General features: G+C 38.9%; 1 protein-coding gene across 5 annotated transcripts in view; it reads right to left on the bottom strand.

Moving 5' to 3' along the window:
- LOC150038931 (DNA-dependent ATPase/E3 ubiquitin-protein ligase HLTF) overlaps positions 1 to 20,581 on the bottom strand; it is a 32,382-nt gene that overhangs the window by 2,604 nt on the left and 9,197 nt on the right. For 3 of the 5 annotated variants that reach the window (XM_090328208.1, XM_090328206.1, XM_090328211.1), the window contains exons 8-24: positions 19,359 to 19,454; positions 18,310 to 18,394; positions 17,091 to 17,181; positions 15,574 to 15,653; positions 15,438 to 15,482; positions 14,104 to 14,193; positions 12,079 to 12,176; positions 11,596 to 11,739; positions 10,657 to 10,795; positions 9,651 to 9,786; positions 8,935 to 9,114; positions 7,344 to 7,468; positions 5,864 to 6,054; positions 4,178 to 4,303; positions 3,228 to 3,340; positions 2,674 to 2,854; positions 1,361 to 1,441 (exon numbers count right to left, since the gene is read on the bottom strand). In XM_090328208.1, coding sequence (XP_090184334.1) covers positions 1,361 to 1,441; positions 2,674 to 2,854; positions 3,228 to 3,340; positions 4,178 to 4,303; positions 5,864 to 6,054; positions 7,344 to 7,468; positions 8,935 to 9,114; positions 9,651 to 9,786; positions 10,657 to 10,795; positions 11,596 to 11,739; positions 12,079 to 12,176; positions 14,104 to 14,193; positions 15,438 to 15,482; positions 15,574 to 15,653; positions 17,091 to 17,181; positions 18,310 to 18,394; positions 19,359 to 19,454 — 2,001 coding nt within the window. The remainder of the gene's footprint in view (positions 1 to 1,360; positions 1,442 to 2,673; positions 2,855 to 3,227; positions 3,341 to 4,177; positions 4,304 to 5,863; positions 6,055 to 7,343; positions 7,469 to 8,934; positions 9,115 to 9,650; positions 9,787 to 10,656; positions 10,796 to 11,595; positions 11,740 to 12,078; positions 12,177 to 14,103; positions 14,194 to 15,437; positions 15,483 to 15,573; positions 15,654 to 17,090; positions 17,182 to 18,309; positions 18,395 to 19,358; positions 19,455 to 20,581) is intronic. The other 2 variants (XM_090328210.1, XM_090328209.1) reach the window with 1 other exon arrangement.

Here is a 20,581-nt window from a genome sequence, read left to right on the forward strand (position 1 = left end):
GTTTTTTAAAAAATTCTAACACTAGGAAGTGGCTGAGACATTAAGGACTGAGTTTCAAAGCCAGCCCAGGAAGATGAATCCCACTAACTAGGAAAAAGCCAGAAGTGAAGGTGTGGTTCAAGTAGAAAGAACACCACCCTGGAGCAGAAAAACACAAGGCCCTGAGTTAAAGCCCCACTACTTGCATATGCACATCTACATACATACACACACACACACACACACACACACACATACATGTATAATGTATTTGTACATATTTGTATGTATATACATATATAGTATATATTGTACATATATATCATGTATATATGTAATGTACATATACTCTATAGTTTTTATATACATTATATATAAAGATAAAAATAAGATTAGAAATTTTAAAATTCTAAAAATTTTTTTCTATGACCAAAGGAGTCTAGGATAAACTATTTTGAACATACATATCTACTTAAAAGCAAGCAATATATAAAGTACATTACAGCATCAAAGTATGTAGTCTAACAGAAAACTGAAGGTATAGGTAAATAACTTCTAGAAGTTCAGGGTATTAGGTTATTGAAAACTGACTCGTACAAGCTGTTCACATAGGCCAAGTCTAACATCAGCCTCACATATCCTAAGGCCGGTCTGAGCTGGGTTTGGGTTAATACATTTGCTTGCAGTTTTTCTTTGTGTGTGTTTATAGTAGTGCTAGGGCTCAAACCTAGGGCCCTGGAATACTAAGGAAGCACTCTGCCTGCCCCTGAGCTAACTCCCCAAAAAGTACCTTTTGCAAGCAACATGACGATGATCTAACAAAAATTATACATCCAAATGTCTAGTTTTTTCCATCTATCCTGAAGAAATACCGGTGTATATCCACAGACACACACCCATAGTAATGCCACTGTGCAAATGCTGGATTGGTTAAATAAATTATAACGTAACATATACACAGGCACCAAGAAGAATGGGTGTGTAGGGGGTCCAAGACGAAGCAGAATGGCAGTATGAGTGATGTGAATGGAATTTTTATGTAAGCAGAACAGATTTCCATAGGCTGTAGTAGGACAGCTGTGCAGCAGTATATGGGAATGAAGAGTACATTCAGAAGAATAGCTAAAACCACATACTTTTCTTACATTACCACAAAAATGTGTGAATCCACCCATTTATAATGAGTAACATTCATCTAATAGAATGTTGTAAAATGAGTATCCCCACTGATCATTTAAGTGCATCTGTGTGTGTGGAGATGCATGCAGAGGAAGGTGTGCATCTGTCGAGAAGAGGCCCTGAGCAACGCAGTCTGAACTGGTCGGGAAGGAGAGGGAAGACCTACGGCAGTGCACAAGGCCCCCCTCGCACCCACACTCACTTTTGTAATGATGACCTCCTGCTTCTGGCCCAGCCTGTGGCATCTGTCAAAGCACTGGTCTTCCGCAGCAGGGTTCCAGGCCTAAGGAGACACCAGGTACATGTCAACGCTCTGTAAGGCTGGGCTTCACCCTCCCTGTCACTTCAGCACCACGCATGCCTCCTCCTGACCAAACTCAGACACTGGGGTGAAAAAGCTCTCCCAGGCCCGGTGACGGGCAGGCCACCTCTGTGTCCTTTCCCCCAGCTCCCCACACTGGCTGTGGGGAGCTCAGCCAGTCTCTTACCACAAAGAGGCTTCAGTGTTCAGCATCCCTAATGCAACCCAAACTGCTCCAACTACAGGGTGACCCGGCTCAAGCAGAAATTAAACGTTAATTCAGGTGCTGACTACCTAAACAACCCCATTGCAGGCTCAGAAAAACTTAGATCTGGGTGGATACAGCTTCAGGTCGCAAAGTTAGAGTAAGGCTCAGTGAACTGCGGGCCTCACCTCTAGGGCCAGCCTTGCACAACCATAATGAGAGCATAAAGGTTGCCAAGAACATTCCATTCACGTTATCTATGTCTCTGGTTGTGAATCTGGACCACCAGCTCCAAAGTCTCCTATGAAATATGTGTACAATATGCAGCGCTGGGCTCCATCCAAATATCCCTCTCCTCTCTCATGAGGATGGAGGCTTAAAGATGCATTCAACCTACCTCTGAGGCACACCAGCGCTCAGACAGCCAGCACCATGACAAGAGCTGCTTTAGTTCCAGATTCCCAGTGCCTGCAGCACAGTGTTCTGCCTGACACTCATTTACTCCACCCCACACACACAGCACAGCACACCAGCTCACCAAAACACAGCACACGCCAGGCACTAATAGCCCACACCTGTAATCCTGGGTACTCGGGAGTCTGAGACCTGGAGATGGGGTACAGAGCCATCCTAGGCAGAAAAATCTGCAAGATTCCATTACCAATTAACAAGCAAAATGCCAGATTAGAGGTGTGGCTCAAGAGGTAGCCCCAGCCAGACCAAGAAAGCCTAAGAGGACAAAGCCATGAGTTCAAGCCCCTGCATCAACAGACATAGACAGACACAGACATAGACACACAGACACACAGACACAGACACACATACACACACAGAATTTGACTAGCTTTTTGCTCTGTGATATAAGGCAAATTATTGGCTGTTCTGTGTTTCAGTTTCCCCCTCTAAAATAGTATAATAATGTGTTTTCCTTCTCATAAGGGTATTGTAAAGATTATGACAAACATGCCTATTTATTATTTTAAAATAATAATAAAAAAAAACTACATACTGGATCCATTAAAAACACTCGAGAAGCTGCACAAAGATTCAAACCAACTCCACCGGCTTTTAAGGACAGCAGCATTACAGTTGGAGAGCCTTCTTCTGTGTTCTGAAAGCACTGAATTGATTCAACTCTTCTCTTTTGGGCCATGGAGCCATCCAAACGGGTAAACACAAACCCTGAGGCTCTAATGGTGAAAGAGACAAGTGACACTCACCGCAACATTAAAAAAAGAGAAAGCTAAATTGTGACAAATCTTAACTTGATCTCTTTCTGCATTCATTCATTCACTTGGAATTTCCTCACTAATTTAACAAATGCTTACTGGAGCATCCACTAATTTGCCAAATACTTGCAGTCAGTTTTGTTTTTTTTTTCTAATGTAATTTAAATTTAAAATCTTGTTACCAGGAAATGTGCTGTGGTAACTGTAAATATCATTTTTTAGATGAATGATATGACTAGAACTACTAAAAGATTAGGTCTTTCTTTTTTCTTTTTCTTTTGGCTATCAAATAACATACACATATAAAACCCAGTTTAAAATCACTGGAACTTACTTTAGTGGTGTTTCTATTAAAGACAGGAATGTTGTAAACTGAGAAACAACCAAGCTTTTAATGTTGGGATTCTTTGTTCTTAACTCAATCAAAGCATGCATTAGAGCATTAATCTGTAAAAAAAATAAAATAAAATAAAATAAGATGCCCATTAGATTCTGTTTCAACTGGTAATTACCTCTAAAATGTCTAAATATTTTTAAAATTTCACTAACATATACTAATTGTGCATCTTAATGGAATTTAGTATAATGTTGCCAGATGCATATATTGTGCACTGATATGGACCTAATTTTTTTAAGAAGGGCCAGGAGTTTGGCCTAGTGGTTAAAGTGTTTGCCTAGCATGCACGAGGACCCGGGTTCGATTCCTCGGTACCACATACGTAGAAAAAAAAAAAAAAAGCCAGAAGTGGTGCTAAGGCTCAAGTGGTAGAACTCTAGCCTTGAGAAAGTCCAAGGACAATGCTCAGGCCCTGAGTTCAAGCCCAGGATTGGCAAAAAAAAAAAAAAAAGAAATTTCAGATATGTCCCATAACTACAAAAAAAAACAAAAGACTGATCTTTTAAAAACCTAAGGCTGAAAGAATACTATAGTAATAAACCTATTTCTCTTTTCTCTCTTCTTTCCTAAAGTTATTGAAAACTCAGTAGCTATTGACTATTTTGTCACATGGTATGTACTTCCATATATATATATATATATATATATATATATATTCACTCTATAGATATAATGCTTTATTACATAGATTAATATGTGTCTATGACATATGAAGACTCAGCTTAATTTTAATTATGTTCTAAAATCTATGTGCCAGTGAGTATATACAGATTCCCTTCTTGAATGCTTGTTTGTTAAACATGACATTTGAAATACAATGTAAAAATCAATGTTAATAAAATCTTGAGGAAAAAAAACAAAACAACATCCGCACGTGTGAACTTTACCTTGGAACTAGATGTCCATTCCGTATTAGACTTTCTCTCACTGTCGCATGCCAATTCTTCTGGAGGGCATTCTAATAAATTGTCCCCATGGATGTCATGTCTGCATAATGGACACTTTGCATGCGGCTGTGCAAGAAGGACCAAAATGTGAGCCACGCTGTTCAGGATCAGAAATACAAGTCTCTCAAAGTACAGCAGATTATCCCTGCCACATGGCTGTCGTTTTACTAAGGTACGTTATGACATTCAGATGGAACTGCATGTTGTACTTTCAGTGTTCCAATATATGTGTATTGCATGTTTACAGAAGGGGCAGAGTGTGACCTTGACTCGCTTGACAGCCTGAAATACTAAGTAGCCTATCACTTGCAACGAAGAAGTCAAAAGTAATAACTTCTTGAACAAAGAGGAAACAGAGCAAGCTTTGTGAAACTGTTTTTCATGGTTTGTGAAGCTAATCATTTACAAAGCTCTGACAGCTTACCTAACTGTCCATATCTGCTAAATCCTACAAGTCCATGAAAACCATGATCTAGTTTACTAAGGAGAGTTACAGGATCTAGTCACTTGTCCTAAGACCTACCAACAGAATAAAACTATATCTGATTTAAAGAACTATCCAAAATCATCAGAATTAAAGATTCTGAGACTAAAACATCAGACTCTTACAGTGTGATTTTGAGAAGAAATGCAAAAAGATCACAGTGATAGAGGTTTAGTTTTACAATCAAGTATAACTGGTGTATTTTTATGTTATGTTTAAAAGGTTAAAAAATTATACTAGCTGAAAGACTGTGTAAAGTATTATTCTATTTGAAAAAAACTTTACCATACAAAAGAGCTAGACCTACTTTATCCAATGCAATGGAAATAACCAGGTACAGATGTGGCTAAGTTACAGTTTCATTCACTTTTATCCAATACAACAGGAAATAGCCATGTGTAGCTAAGCCACACTTCATTTTTATCAAGGTTAGAGATTTTGAAGATTTAGTTTTTTTAAAAAAGCATGTATCAAGTCATGTCAATACTGACTTAGTTTAGCTATGTTAGAATGAATTAGTATTATTAAGATTAATTTCTTTTCGGACTGAAATAGTATTTATTATTAAGATTAATTTCTTTTTTTTTTTTTTAGTTGGTCATGGGGCTTGAACTCTGGGCCTGAGTGTGATCCCTGAGCTCTTCAGCTCAAGGCTACCACCCTACCCCTTGACCACAGTGTCATTTATGGTTTTCTAGTGGTTATCCCACGGGATTTTAGGATTTTAGTGCCCAGGCTGGCTTTGAATAGCATCCTCAGATCTCAGCCTCCTGAGTAGCTAGGATTACAGGCGTGAGCCACCACACCCTGCTAAGATGCACTGATTTTATTAAAAATACAGTGACTAGGACATTGGAAGTACTTGTGTACTGATGTATTTAGTGGGCAGCACTGACCTAAGGTTAGTAGAACTAGAATTAACTGACTGTAGCAAACACTGCACCCAAAAGATGCCCTTTTGTGTGAAGAGCTCAAGTTAGGAAAAGTATATTACCTACTGCAACAATGAAATAATAAACCATAAAAGGTGCACTATTAAATTCAAGTGCAAAGTTCCTTGCTCTACGATGGACTCAGGTTTTCCTTTCCACTAGAGGTGCATCACTCCATGAGATTGGATCTGTACTGAGCAAGGCACCAACCTGTTCATTCTGAATGACTTGGCAAATACAAGGCTTACAAAACACATGTGCACAATGTGTTATCACAGGAACTGTTAAGGAATCCAAGCAAATTGCACATTCTTCATCTGAACCTGAGCTCAGAATTAATTTCATCTTCCTTATTAACTTCTTTCTCAGTTCTTCAGGCGTATCGTTTCCTAGAGAAAAGGCTGAAAAATTAATTTCAGAGCAAGATTTATAACATGGTTATACAAATTCACTCGCCCTATATATAAGGAAATGTTTTGCCTGCCAGCATAGTAGCCTCACTTTTTTCTGGCATACAGGGTGAGTTAAAGGGGTGCTAAGGATCAAGATTCATTGTACTCACAAACTGATAGGTTGCACTGAAACCCTTTTGTAAAACTACTCAAATAAAAAAATTATTTTTTCAGGGGCCAGGAGTTTGGCCTAGTGGTTAAAGTGCTTGCCTAGCATGCATAAAGACCCGGGTTCGATTCCTTGGTACCACATACATAGAAAAAAGCCGGAAGTGGTGCTGAGGCTTAAGTGGTAGAGCTCTAGCCTTGAGAAAGTCCAAGGACAGTGCTCAGGCCCTGAGCTCAAGCCCAGGACTGGCAAAAAAAAAAAAAAAATATTTTTTCAGATGACAGGGTAACAGGGTAAAAGCTAACTCACATAACATCCTTCATACAAAGTCATCATTACAGTGTCTGCCTATATTATAACAGAATGAAAGGCAGATGCAATCTGACTTTTCATCCAAGGAATCGATCACTAGAAACTCTGAAAAGACTTCAAGGCTACCTTCGTGGGTAAAAAAAAAAAAAAAAAACACCTGGGGTGCCGTGTGCAGGTGCCTCATGCCTGTAATGAGGCTGAGAACATGAGGATGGAAGTCAGAGGCCAATCAAGCAAAAAAGGTCAGGAGAACCCCTCCTCTCTAAGCCTTCCCACACAGTGGCAGACTCCTGTCATCCTGGCTCTGTGGGAGGACTCGAGACCAGTCCAAGTGGTAAAGTTCAAAAAACTGATCTCTGCGGAGAGTGTGGTGGTGGTGAGCGCCAGGCCCACCAACAGCAGGAAGCCTAAAATGGAGCCAGGAGTTTGACCTAGTGGTAGAGTGCTTGCCTAGCATGCACGAAGACCCAGGTTCGATTCCTCGGTACCACATACATAGAAAAAAGCCAGAAATGGTGCTAAGGCTCAAGTGGTACAGTTCTAACCTTGAGAAAGTCCAAGGACAGTGCTCAGGCCCTGAGCTCAAGCCCATGACTGGCAAAAAAAAAAAAAAAAATAGGCAGAGCGCAGACTACGGTTGACTCTGTGATAGGTGGAGTGGCTGCCTAAGCAAGCACGAGCCCATGAGCTGGGACTCCAGTAACACCAAGAAAAATGTCTTGGGCATATTGACAACATATTTCTTAAAAATAATGCTCATCTGACAGAGCAAAATAATAACCCAAATTCAGATGGCATAAAGGTCTCAGCTCCTTACCTGAGGGGCCACTGGCCGACCCTGCATTTGTCAGAAGATGAGTATGACAGCAAATCTGCCGCAGTCTGAGCAAAAGACCCAGGACATCTGCATAGTGTGCGAGGACGGTCCCTTCCGTGAAATACCTAGCAATGAGGCAGTCAAGTGTGGAGCCCTCCGTCGGAAACACTCCCACACCACAACATCTTGTAAGGGCAAAGAAAAACTGACTCTTTAAGGAAACTCAGCACAGTAAGTGAGAGTCAAAGTGAGATGAGAAAAGCAGAGGTACAACTGCAGATCTCAAACTACTTCCAAACTTCACTTCTTCACTAAAGAGAAGCAATGTGTGCCATGTGCAAAAACAAACCGAGCACATGCCTGATGACTTGAGCGCCCTGACAGGGGAGAGAGGCTGAATGAGGAAGCCTGGACGCAGCGTGGCTTTGGGAACAAGGCTATGAGCACTGTGCTTCATGCTAGGCCCCTGTAATTCTTCTCTCACTCCTCTATCAACACAAACAAAGCCTACGAGAAATATTGCTTAAGGGAAAGACAAAGCTTTGAAAAGATGAGAAATGAGCTCACCCAGCCTTGAGTGCTAAGGAGAAAAGTGAACCACTGGAGAAAAGAAATCACAAGCCATGGAAGCAGCACAAAAAGACTGCTGAAACCAGAGAAAACAGCACTAAGAAAACAAAAACTAAATCCAAACATAGAGGAACGGAAAAAGAACTATACCTCTGAAAAGTAGACAAAAGATAACCAATAGACACAAAGAGACACAGAATCAGAATTAAACGTATGCTTTCAATGGGCACTTAATTAGCACTCTAAGATACAGAAGTTCAAAATCTGCTTGGAGTGATTTTTTTACCTCATCTCTCATTTTCCCTTAGCCTGTGTTTTGAAGACTCCCTATTTTTGCAGTCTTGCTCTACCTCGTCTTGGCCTACCTTCCCTGGCTCTGGATTACACTGGAATTACTCATCCCCACCCACTCCTAATCCCTCTTCTCTCTCTCTCACCCACTCCCATTCTCTCATTTCCACATTTTCTGTAATCCCTGTTGACTGATTTCTCTAAATGCACCCACTGTGCATCACGTTATTCAACAGCCCTTTTTGAGTCTACCTATGTGATACTACTGGCCATTTCTTCCTTGGGCTTCTGAATTCCATTTTTGCCCTACTTCTGTCCTTTGATAAAAAGCTCCCACAGCAGCTTCTTTATATCACCTTTCTTAAATGTGCACACTTCCCTCAGCTGTAGCACTTAATAGCTCTCCTTCCCCACAAGCGCAAGTACTCTCCATATCCAGGTTTCTCGGTGGCTTTTAACTACCCCCATGAAACAAAGTCTGAAGTGGAAGTGAGCAAGGCCTTCTGATTTTACATAAACTTCACATTTCTTTCAGACTTGCAGAATTACTGACCTGGTAAATTATACACACTGTTAACTTGTTCAATTCTAATTTGTTGAAAAAAAGTTAGTATAAATTACAGAAGAAAATGTTCTAATACACTTGAAAATTCACTGCTAATGTATCTAAAAATGCAATTTAGCTAATGAGAAACAAAGAAGTTGAATTTTCAATATTCTTTCTCCATACCTTCCAATTGTAGCTTTGCCTTCATTTTTCACAGACTGATAAATCTGTCTCTCTTCATCTGAAAGTGTGATATGCTGAATAAATACTTTACGTTCTGGTAACTCCAAGACAGGCTTTCCTTTAATTTTGCTTGTCTTTGTTCTTCTAAGTGTGATATTTTTAATCAGGGACTGTAAACGTCTATTCAAAATAAACATAATTACACAGCTTTATATTTCTATACAAGTCAATAGGAACAAAAAGAATGCTATTATTGTTTTTAAAACTTTTGTACAGTTTTTAAAAAGTTCATTATTTGGCTTTAGTCCAAATTAGTAATCACAGAAGTATTCTACAAATGATGAATTATACCAACAAATGCACTGACATTTTTCATCAACTTGGTCCTTACTTTTCTTGAGCTTTTCCCTCCATTTCTGTTCTAATCACTAACCCTTTTACTCTTCAACTGTCTTATCAATATCACCCAATACTCTATACTCCAACTGGCTCATTAAAGAAAAGTTCTTGCTATCTCAGCAGAATCTGTTAGTGTTAACAAAGACTATAAAGCTCTCTCATCCCTTTCAGTTTGCTAAAACGGGAAATAGAATTATTTTGTCTCTCTAAAAGTCGATTGAGACTCCATACTGAAATGTTTTGGAGACTGAAGGGTCAAAATAGTAAGGACTTCCACTAACGATAGCTAAAATACCAGTCGTCAATAAATTACGTACCTAAGACCTCCTTCATCTCCCATTGTTACAGGACGCTGAATTGTTCTATGCCACCATTCTCTATCAAGAAATGGTTTAAGTTTTAAGAAGGACAGAAGAGACCACAAGTCCTTTAGGGAATTCTGGATAGGAGTACCTGAAAATGAGAGAAAGTGATGGCAGCTTCAACTCCAGAGCCTTGCACATTCTAGCCAAGCACTCTGTCATTAAGCCCTACCACCAGCCCTTGTAACATCACTTTAACCAGACAATGAAATAATTAAGCTCGCCACCTTATCCAAGCACTGTGACTCACACTTGCAATCTAAGCTGCTCAGAAGGCTGAGAGCTAAGGATGAAGGCTCAAAGCCAGACCAGGTAGGAAAAATCTGTGACAGTCTTATCTCCAATTAACCACCAAAAAAGCCAGAAGTGGAACTGTGGCTCAAACACTAGCCTTGAGCAAAACACTCAAGCATCTGGGCCTGAGTTCAAGCCCTAGTGCTAGTGAAGAAAGGGAAAGGAGAGAAAGGAAGAGAGACAGGGAGAAAACGGAAAGAAGAAAGGAAGATAAGCCGGCGAAGGTCCATGGGAAAAAAATTGCTCAACATCCATATTACGGACTTCAAATCAAAACAAGAGTGACATCACCTCATTCCAGTTGGAATGACTGTTATCAAAAATGTAGAAGACAGTTGCTGGTGAACTGGGCACTCTGCATACTGCAGCTGGGAATGTAAATTAGTAAAGCCAGCACAGCATGTGGAAGATGAAGAGCTTAGGGACGTGGTGAAGAGGGCAGGGAAGACCCAGCACCAGGCACGGCCTCAGGCTCTCCTGCGCAGCAGAAAGGCAATACACACGAGTAAGGTATTAGAGATTTTTTTAAGCCACAAGAAAGGATTTGGAGTATTTTCACCACAAAGACATATAACTGAGGCCAGACACGCTTGCACACCAACCCACATACATCATATTTATGCATCAACTTACAAACATAATAAAAACAATGCACTGGAATACTTGCCTGTCAATACCCATCTTCTTTCTGCTTCCAGATCAAGAACAGCTTTTGTCTGTTGAGCATTCGGATTTCGTATGGCATGTCCTTCATCCAGGATCACCCTAAGCCACCTTATGCTGTGCAGTGGACTGTCACCTTTGGTCTGAAAGAAATGTTCCATAGGAATTGAAAACACAGCCAAATAACCCAGTAGTGAATTTGCTCAGTATCAGCATGTATTATCATATGCCAGGCTCTGCCTTAAGCACTACACAGAGTGAGTGATGAAGTACTCATAGGCTGCAAGGTGCTACCTGTAATACCAGGAATTCCAATGGGATATTTAGTTCTACTGACGTACTGCCCAGCACGGCCACTCGGCCTCACTCTACAGCAGCACAGTGATGCTATCAAAAGGGCAAAAAAGGTGATGATGTTCTTACTAGAAAACTGGAATTGTGATGGGGAGATACATTTTAAGGTTTACCCACACAACTAAAATTATACAGAAAAAAACCACCTGCCTCCTGAGACTTAGAAAACTCTTGATTACAGATACGAGAAGTTCACTTTCAAACTGATTTATTAACTCATTATGACAGAACAAAAAACCTTCCAGATTATCAAAATAGAACATATATTCATATATTACTTATACCAGATACGTTTAAATTTAAAGCTTTTGCTTAAAATATTTTAAATGGAAAACATATCCAAATTAACATCCACAGAAGAAACACTTCTTGGTCAAGTATCGAAAAAAAACCTTATTATGTTATTTTCTCTATAATCTCAAATATTGAGAAAAGAAAAAAATGAATAATATAAAACATGAATTTTAGAATACTTCAGAAACCTGAAGTAATGATATGGCTTAAGAGGAGAGCTCTTGCCTAGTAAGTCTAGCAAACCTTGGTTCAATCCTTAGGGCTGCCTCCAACAAAACAATTTCAGTATACTTACTCCATAGTCATGAGTTAAAATGTTGTATGTAGTCAAAACAATATCCTGTTTTGAAAGCAAGGCTGGGTCTCTAATACGATCAGGACCATAATAAACATAAAAATTCAAGTGCACCTCTGATTTTATATGTTGTCCAAATTGATCCTAAAAAGAAAATCAGAAGTATTTTTATTAAGAAGCAGGTAAGTGTTGAGTTTCATATGCAGATGGAAAGTGTTATGCAGGTTTTTATGATACATGGCCCTAAGACAAGAGGCCACAGAGTCAAAATGCTGGCGACTCTTCCGGAGGTATTAGAAGTGCACTATGACCTCAGTCAACTTACTTAGCCTCTGTGGCTCTCGACTCTTTAAATTGTCAGGAAAGTTACTTTCATTCAGCAAATATAATCCAAATTCACTCTAACAGTACAGAATATTAACCAAGGAAATGCAAGATAAGGATCAACTCCGTCACTTTAGAATAGCTGGCTCAAGAACTCACAATCCAGTTGCTTAACACAGAGAGTGGGCAGATGATCAGGGTTGTTCGAGGTCGTTCTTCAACCTCAGACTTCTTTGAACCCACTACTGCAGATCCTCCTGAAAGAGTAAAGCATTGGTACAGACTTCACCTCTGGGTGTCGCTCCATTGAGAGAGACAATAAAAATCAGTACGGGGATGGTAATGTGTGCTTCCGTGAAAATAACAATAGAGAAGCATTAAAATCTGAAAATCTGGATAATAACTGCCTACTGTAAAAACCAGCAGATTATAACTGGGAGACAGCACAAGGAGGAAATTTTATTATCTCCTGATATGTTTTATGCAATTTTCTCAATTTGTTTTTCTTTCTTTTTCCCCACCCCAGTCCTGAGGCTTGAACTCAGGGCCCGGGCACTGTCCCTGAGCTTCTGTTTCTCAAGGCTATCACTCTACCAGTTGAGCCACAGCACCACTTCTGGCTTTTTCTATGTATATGGTACTAAGGAATCGAACTCAGGGCTTTGTGCATGCTGTAGGCAAGCATTCTACCACTAGGCCATGCTCCTAGCCCGTTATCTCAATTTGTACCACACTTAATGCCACAAACTTCAAGATGGCCCTCAATGACCTTTACTTCCTGCTATTTATGACTTGTGTAGTCACTGCCCCCAGGCTGCCAGGACTGGACCCTAGATCAATGGAATACGGCTCAAATAGTTTAGCTAGACCACTTCAAATGGAGCAGGGGGACCAGAGACATGTATGATAATGTCAGGTGATACTACATACTAAAGAGAAATAATGAAGTATGATATGCATACAGGTATGTGGGAAGAAGGGTTAGGGTAACTACTGCTTTCTCAGGTAAGCAACTGAAAGCCTAAGTAAACAAATAAGAGAAATGGAAATAAGAGAGATGGTGTCTTACACATCCCTTTCCTCAGCTTTTCCTGGTAACTGCATCTACAGATATTTTACTGGTCATTTGGACTGTGTGTGAACTCCACATCTACATCCTTTCTACTACTGTCTGCTATTATATTCTAATAGATATCAAAAAATTCTTCCAGTCTAAATTCCAATCCTTTGTTAATTACATTTACTCCACATTTAGCCTACCATAGCTATGGTGCCTTTTGATGTATGAAAATTTTGTCATGAAAAAATATTTTTTTTTCAGCAGGGCACAGTGGCTCACGCCTATAATCCTAGCTACGCAGGAGGCTGAGATCTGAGGATTGTGGTTCAAAGCCAGCCCGGGCACTACAGTACTTCAGACTCTTAACTCCAATTAGTCACTATGAAACAGGAAGTGGGGCCTGTGGCTCAAGTGGTAGGGTGGTAGCCTTGAGCTGAAGAGCTCAGGGACAATGCCCAGGCTCAGAGTTCAAGCCCCATGACCAACAGAAAAAAAAATTTTTTAAATTCCCTCAGTACTGGGAATCAGGGATTCATGCTCTGCCTTAGTTTTTCCACTCATGGTCAGGCTCTACCATTTGAGCCACATACATCTCCACTTTCAGTCTTTTGCTGGTTTGGCCTTTGTAATGCAAATATAGTAGGATAAGACACAGAAAAAAACCTACATCAAGAGAGAAAAGGAACAGCTAATACTAAGCAAAAGGAAAAAAATGTAGTTATGACCCAATATATGTAAAGGTAATCCCACTGTATATTACCTCTAAAACAATAATAAATAAGTAAAATGAAAATATAAAAACCTAAATGAACTGGAACAAAAAAGGTGAGTTTTTCCCTTCTGTTTTCTAAGCTTCTTATAACAATATATAATATAATCTATATGTAATCTAATAGTTATATTTATTAATTTTATTGATTATATTTAATATATTATATAAATGTTTAACATATTAATCACAATTACAGTGACTATTATGGTTAATATTTATTATATACTTTAATAGAATACATAGTATCATTAATATACATTAATATTATAGAATAATGATACTTTTCACAATTCAAATCTCATAGAAAAATAGAAAAGAAAAGCAAAAGCTAGAAAACTAGCCAATTACTGACCCTTTTTTAACATTTTCTTTTTTGTTGCTGTGGTAGATGATGTAAGTGCACAGGCAAATGCTACATCTTCTTTAACCTTAGATGATCCTGCTGAAGAAAACAAATGATAACATTTTAACATTTTTTTGGGGCCAGCCTTTGGGCTTGAACTCAGCCTTAGGCTTTCCTCAAAGTTAGAGCTCTACCACGTGGGCCACAGCACCACTTCCACTTTTTTCTATGTATGTGGTACCGAGGAATCAAATCCCAGTCTTGGTGCACGCTAGGCAAGCACTCTACCATTAGGCCAAACTCCTGGCCCAATACATTTTTTAATTAACTCTAAGGACAGGAAATAGGATGTTCTACCACTATATTCAAGAAAACTTCAGATACTGTATTAAATAAAAATATTTGGTAACCAAAATTGTCACCTCTGAAACAAAGCCTATCTTTCCAGCTCAGAGAGTATCCACTGTTAGCCTATCTTCATCTAAGGAAGAGTGAGACTGGGCACATGCAAAGTAACTTAGCTTTAGAAGACTTTTTCAAGAAAACAGATGTTTGACTCCTAATAGTGGGCTGCCAAATTTTCAGACCAGTTCACCAGCGGTGATCAGTTATTTTCAATATGCAATTTAATTCTCAACTAACCTGGAATACAATACAATCTGAATTAAAAGAAACAGATGAACTGTATTTTATAGGACTTAAAGAAACTCAGTGATTTTTACATATATAAAGAATATGAATGTTACCAAGAAGCCACATCCAATTAATATTGTTAATTATAACGTGTGTATGTGAGTATATATACATACACATATATTTATGCACACACATAGACACACATACACAAAATATGATGCCCATAATTGCAGCTACTCAGGAGGCAGAGACTACGAGAGAATCACAAAAACGTCTGTGAGACCCTTTCTGAGCCAACAGCTCAACAAGGTGGCTAGCACCTATCATCCCAAGTTTGTGAGAGGTAGAAACAGAACCATGGTCTGCTAGCCCAGCAAGGGTGAGTCCCTGAGCTAATCCCCAGTACCACAATAAATCAGTAAGTAAATACATGTTGAGTGCTACTGAACCTAAGTTAAATGGTAGAAACCTTATTTTAAGTTGACTTAAGTTATCCTTAGATTTTAATTTAACCACTCAATGAATGAGGCTTCCTTCGATAATTTAATACATATGGTAAATTCCATGAAGAGTTCAAATGTAAACAGCATCTAAATTTAAGACCTATTACAAAAAACTTCTAAGCCAGAAAGATGCAAATCAATGGCCTTCCCTTTAATCTTTTAAGTCTACCTTATGAGTACTGAGAAAATGTAGTATTCACATACCTTTTGCCCTACCTCTAGTCTCTGACTGTACATTTTTCAGTTTGCCTGAAATCAGAACCAAAATAAACATAAAAATGGGCAAAACAAAGCATTAGCCAATTCAATATATTATCAAATCGAATCCATTACATATTACCTTTCATTTTCTGTGGCAATTCACTTGTCTCAACCTCCTCTGAATCACTGCTTTCAATGTACTGAACTGCAGTTTTTCTTCTAAAACACACAAAAAAACTTTTTTTTTTACCAATCCCAAACAAAATAAGTATCTGCAACATCTTTAAATAAATACAATACAAATGCATTATGTCTTGTCCATTTACTTTCTGAAAAATATTGCTAGGAGAAAGATTTTATTTGACAAATGAAAGTCAAATCTGTTTTTACAACCAGACAGGTACATACACAAAGTGCAGCATAACTGCACTCGTTTCAATGCTGAGTTCAGTATGTAACAGCTCAATTACGTTTATATAAAACTAGAATAAAAACTGGTTAGCAGAGAAAATACTTTTAATAAGCAGACAACCGCAAAATGATTCTTTCTGAATGGAAGTTTTCATAAATTTCATGCAGAGACAATGTGTCTGTGTACTCTGGAGTTTGGCTAACCCACATTCAAATTCCTCATTCTGACACTAATTTGCTATGGGACTTTGGACAAGTAATCTAATATTCTCTTAGTACCTTAATTTCCTCACTTGGAAAACAGGGAGTCAAAACAGAATCTACTTTATAGGATAGAACGTTGTATTAAAAAAAAAAAAATCCCTAAAACAAGTGTCAGTCGCTCACTAAGTGTATACACTAATGCTGCTACAATCTGTACGTCAGCTGTTCTTACTCCACATCCTCCTTACTGCCTGTATATGTCCCTGCATCTAATCCAGTCTACCTAATACTAATACGCTTCTGCTACTGGGTTTATTATCAGTTGAGCGTGGGAAGATTTGAGATTTAGCTAAGAAGAAGATGACGGCTGTTACTTTTGACCTCAGTTCAAGTGGGTGGAAATGACAGAACAATCAACCAGGCTGCACTGACTGAGATCCCTATTAGTAGAATAACTACTACTAGAACTCCAGCATGAGACTCATCTGTAGATATGAACATTATATAGCAAAAGCCTAGTACTTAGATATTTGAGATAGTAAATGAGCTTGTGAAGCTAACAGATGAAAGGTAAGAATACAGGGAGTGAAGTATGAATTCAATTTTACCTAGATGCTCACTAGTTATATATTGGTATATAATGTTACCATGTCGGGCTCCTGTTACTAGTGAAGTGACACAGAACTGGAAAGAGCAAAGGATACCCTTGTAAGACCATGCTGTAAATACTCTGCAATTTTCATCCCCAAGGTTCTACAAAGACTTCTGAAACTCAATTAAAAAAAAAAAAAAAAAACACAGTAGCTAGATCTTAGTTACTAGATGAAATGGGGGGAGGAGAGAGTGATAGAAAGATTTAAGTAATTATTAAAAACTACCAATTCACGTCATTTATAAATCACTATTACTTTGAACCAAAATGCTTGAAATAAGAAATGTATATGAAATAACTATGTAATTGAGAATAGTGATCATCTCTCCTACACATGGAAATATAGTTTAAACATGTTTCAAATGATCAAATCACAATGGTAAATTTACCTTTTGGGACGGGAGCTAGAGGATTCTGCCACAGGATGCTTTTTCTTCTTGACATTTGAAATACTTGGCTCTTCACTACCTCTGGGTCCTTCTGTTGCAATTTTTTTTAAAAAAAGTTGTCAAATTATCACAAATTTCTATTTCTGATCTTCAGTTTTTGTAACTACTTCACTCCTCTTATTTTTCGTCCTGGTACTGGGGCTTGAACTCAGAGCCTGGATGTACTCAAGGCTAGCGCTCTAACAGTTGAGCCACAGCCCCACTTCCAGCTTTTTGGTAGTTAACTAGAAATAACCATTTTACAGACTTTTCTGCCAGGGCTGGCTTAGAACCATGATCCTCGGATCTTAGCTTGTTGAGTGAGTAGCTAGGGTTACAGGTGTGAGCCTCTGGTGCCTGGCTTACTTCACTCTCTTTAAGCCCTCCATTTAACTCCTCTAGTCATTCTCCAGAATAATGCATGTGCTGGCTCTTCTGCCAAGATTTCACTTTACAAGGAAAATCAGATGTATCACCTAAAAGCCCCCAAGTTTCCTACGGGTTTTTAAGCCCTGCCCGGTCTATGTATTCCCTCTACTTTCCGTCTGCCTTCTACAGCTTCCTCACCGTGCCGTTCTCCAGTTCTCCATTCCTCATACACACCCACTAGTCTCTTCATTCTAAGAAATCATCTCCCAACCCATGGGATTTCTTTCCTACATCCAGCAAAACAAAACTCAAAATAAAATCACACATTCTCATCTTTCTTAAAATGCTCTATTTCTCATTCCTACCCAAAACAGTAGCAATTTCCAATTTTTTACCTACTGAAGTGTATCGAGTCTTGCTCTTCTTTAGTCTCAGAAGTTAATTTTGTGAAGATCAAGAACTGTTAAGTCCGGTTATCTCATTTCTCCTCTGACTTCAGAATTTGACTCCTATCGATCTCTCCAATTTCACCTGCTCTTGCTCACACATACTGTATTACAAATGCCATACCACACAGAGATGTCAGAACATTTTCACCTGGATGGAGTCTTTTTCTCAAGTCACAAATGTCCTTCTGCAGCTTTCTGACTGGTGAGCAACTACCCAATCTAATCCCCTGCTTTATGAAACCTTTCCTGACTTTCCTCCAGTGCCAGGAGGGTCTTTAGAAAAGGAGATCCTAAATTCTCATCTAGTCTATAGCCAAACCTCAGAAAGCTGGTATCAGGTGGTAGTCAGAACTGAAGCTCACCTTTCCTTAGCCCATCTGCCTCTCCACTGGTACAGCTCCTTCCAAGTTTCACAGGTGCACTGTTCACAGGGCAATCTTTATGTTCCTGGGTGAAAAGGCATTACTTCCTCAATAGTTCCATCATCAGTTTTAAATAAACATAGACAGAGCCTACATTTAGAGTGCCTTAGTTTAGGTAATAAAGGCTACTTTTAAATCATTTCCTGATTCTAAAACTGGTGGTTAAAGGGAGATGAACATGAATGTACAAATTAGCTGAGCACTGGTGAGCTGAGCTCAGGACCTGTAATCCTAGCTACTTCAGAGGCTAAGATCTGAAGGAACACGGTTCAAAGCCAGCCCAAGCAGGAAATCCATGAAACTCATTTCCAATTTGCCACCAAACAGTGGCAAAGTAGAGTGGAGGCTCAAGTGGTAGAAAGCCAACCTTGAGCCAAAAATGCTGACAGACAGCACTTAGACCCCAAGTTCAAGCCCCAATAAGCAGCTCATACAAAAAGAGAATGTGATACTTTTATAAACATCTTGTAAAGACCACTAATAAGGGGTAGGGGGAGGGAAATGGGAACCAAGACATGAGAAAGGGTATATCAATGTTTGTGAAGCATTGTACCTTCTATCTGATGAATGTAATGTAACCCTTCTATTAATTACAAAAAATATGAAAAAAAGACCACAAGTAAGCACATTTCTGTGTACATTAGACATCAATTTATAGGCTTTTTTTTTTCTTTTTGTCAGTCGTGGGGCTTCAACTCTGGGCCTGGGCATTGTCCCTGAGCTCTTCAACTCAAGGTTACTGCCCTATCCCTAGAGCCACAGCACCACTTCTGGTTTTCCAGTGGTTAACTGGAGATAAGAGTCTCATAGACTTTAGTGCCCGGGCTGGCTTTGAAGGCAATCCTCAGATCCCAGCCTCACTGAGTAGCTAGAGTAGCTAGGGTTACAGGCGTGAGCCACCACACTTGACTTGGCAATTAATTTTAATGACTTTTAAAGGCTTCACAGTAAGAGAAATTTCACACAAAATACATTTAGTAATACTTTACCTTCTTCTGTTGATTCTTTTTAACTCTTTCAACAGGCAGAGGGCTGCCATCATGGAAGTTGGTAAGAATTACTGCAATAGCTGTTAGAGTTTTACCCTTTAAAATAGTGTTTAAAAAACATATGGTTAAGTTCTGAAACACAGTGACCAAAAGCAGCAGCCTATATCTAATTTGAAAACAAAGTAACCAAATATTGAGTAGCATCCAAAGCCATAAAAGTGTATGTTTATTATACCATAATAGACATGTATTTCTCTTCATTAAGAAATGTTTTCCTCATCTGATTATTAGGAATAACTAAATGATTTACTGTAAAATACTACACATATCTCTGAAAAAATGTCATTTCTTAAATGATTATAGTTCTAAGATTCTATATTTATCACTGACCTATCAATTTTATTATGAAAAATATTCACAACTATTGCAATGAAGTTCAGAGCTAATTTTTTTGTTGTTTTGCCAGACCTGGGGCTTGAACTCAGGGCCTAAGCACTGTCCTTAAGGCTTTTTCAAGGCTAGTGCTCTTCCACTTCAGCCACAGCACCATTTCCGGCTTTTTCTGTGTTTGTGGTACTGAGGAATCAAACCCAGCGCAAGTACTCTACCACTAGGCCACACTGCTGGCCCCAAAACTAATATTAAGTAATTGCAATGAAGGCAATCATTTCATTAAATGGGATTTGAAAACAGTATCAAAAATTAAGCACCAAAACTTATCAGAAGCCTAAAGGCTAAGTTCTATGCTTTTTTCTTAAATAGAAATCAACTAATTTTTTCAAAATGTTCCACAGTGAAATTCAGTAAAAATACATAAATCTCTGGCAATCTAAAGCAGAGTAAAAAGCACTTTTCAAATATGGTCCCCAGACTCCTTGATGGCTAAGGGCCCTGGTAAAAAAGAACTGTGGAGGAGTGCTGGCGTCTCAGCATAGAGCACAGGCGCTGGCACCCATCCTCATGTTAGTCTTCGGGTTCTCAATGCCTATATATACTCAGAGGAAAATGAAAATCCAGTTCCTCTTAAGAATGTTCTCAAGGAAGCAAATTTTATACCTCTTAAGTACATATCTATTTAAGTACACAAAAATGCTTGTATAGAGAAATACAAGAGTTGGCTGGAGTAAATCACTAGAGACTGTGAGTTGTAACCTCAGCTAGTCTTTTCTTCATACAGCTATTTTTTTCCCACTTGAAAAGCTGGCAACTGTAACTGCTCACAA

This window comes from Megascapheus bottae, unplaced genomic scaffold, assembly GCF_031878675.1.
Source record: "Megascapheus bottae isolate mThoBot1 unplaced genomic scaffold, mThoBot2.hap1 H_3, whole genome shotgun sequence".
NCBI lineage: Eukaryota > Metazoa > Chordata > Mammalia > Rodentia > Geomyidae > Megascapheus > Megascapheus bottae.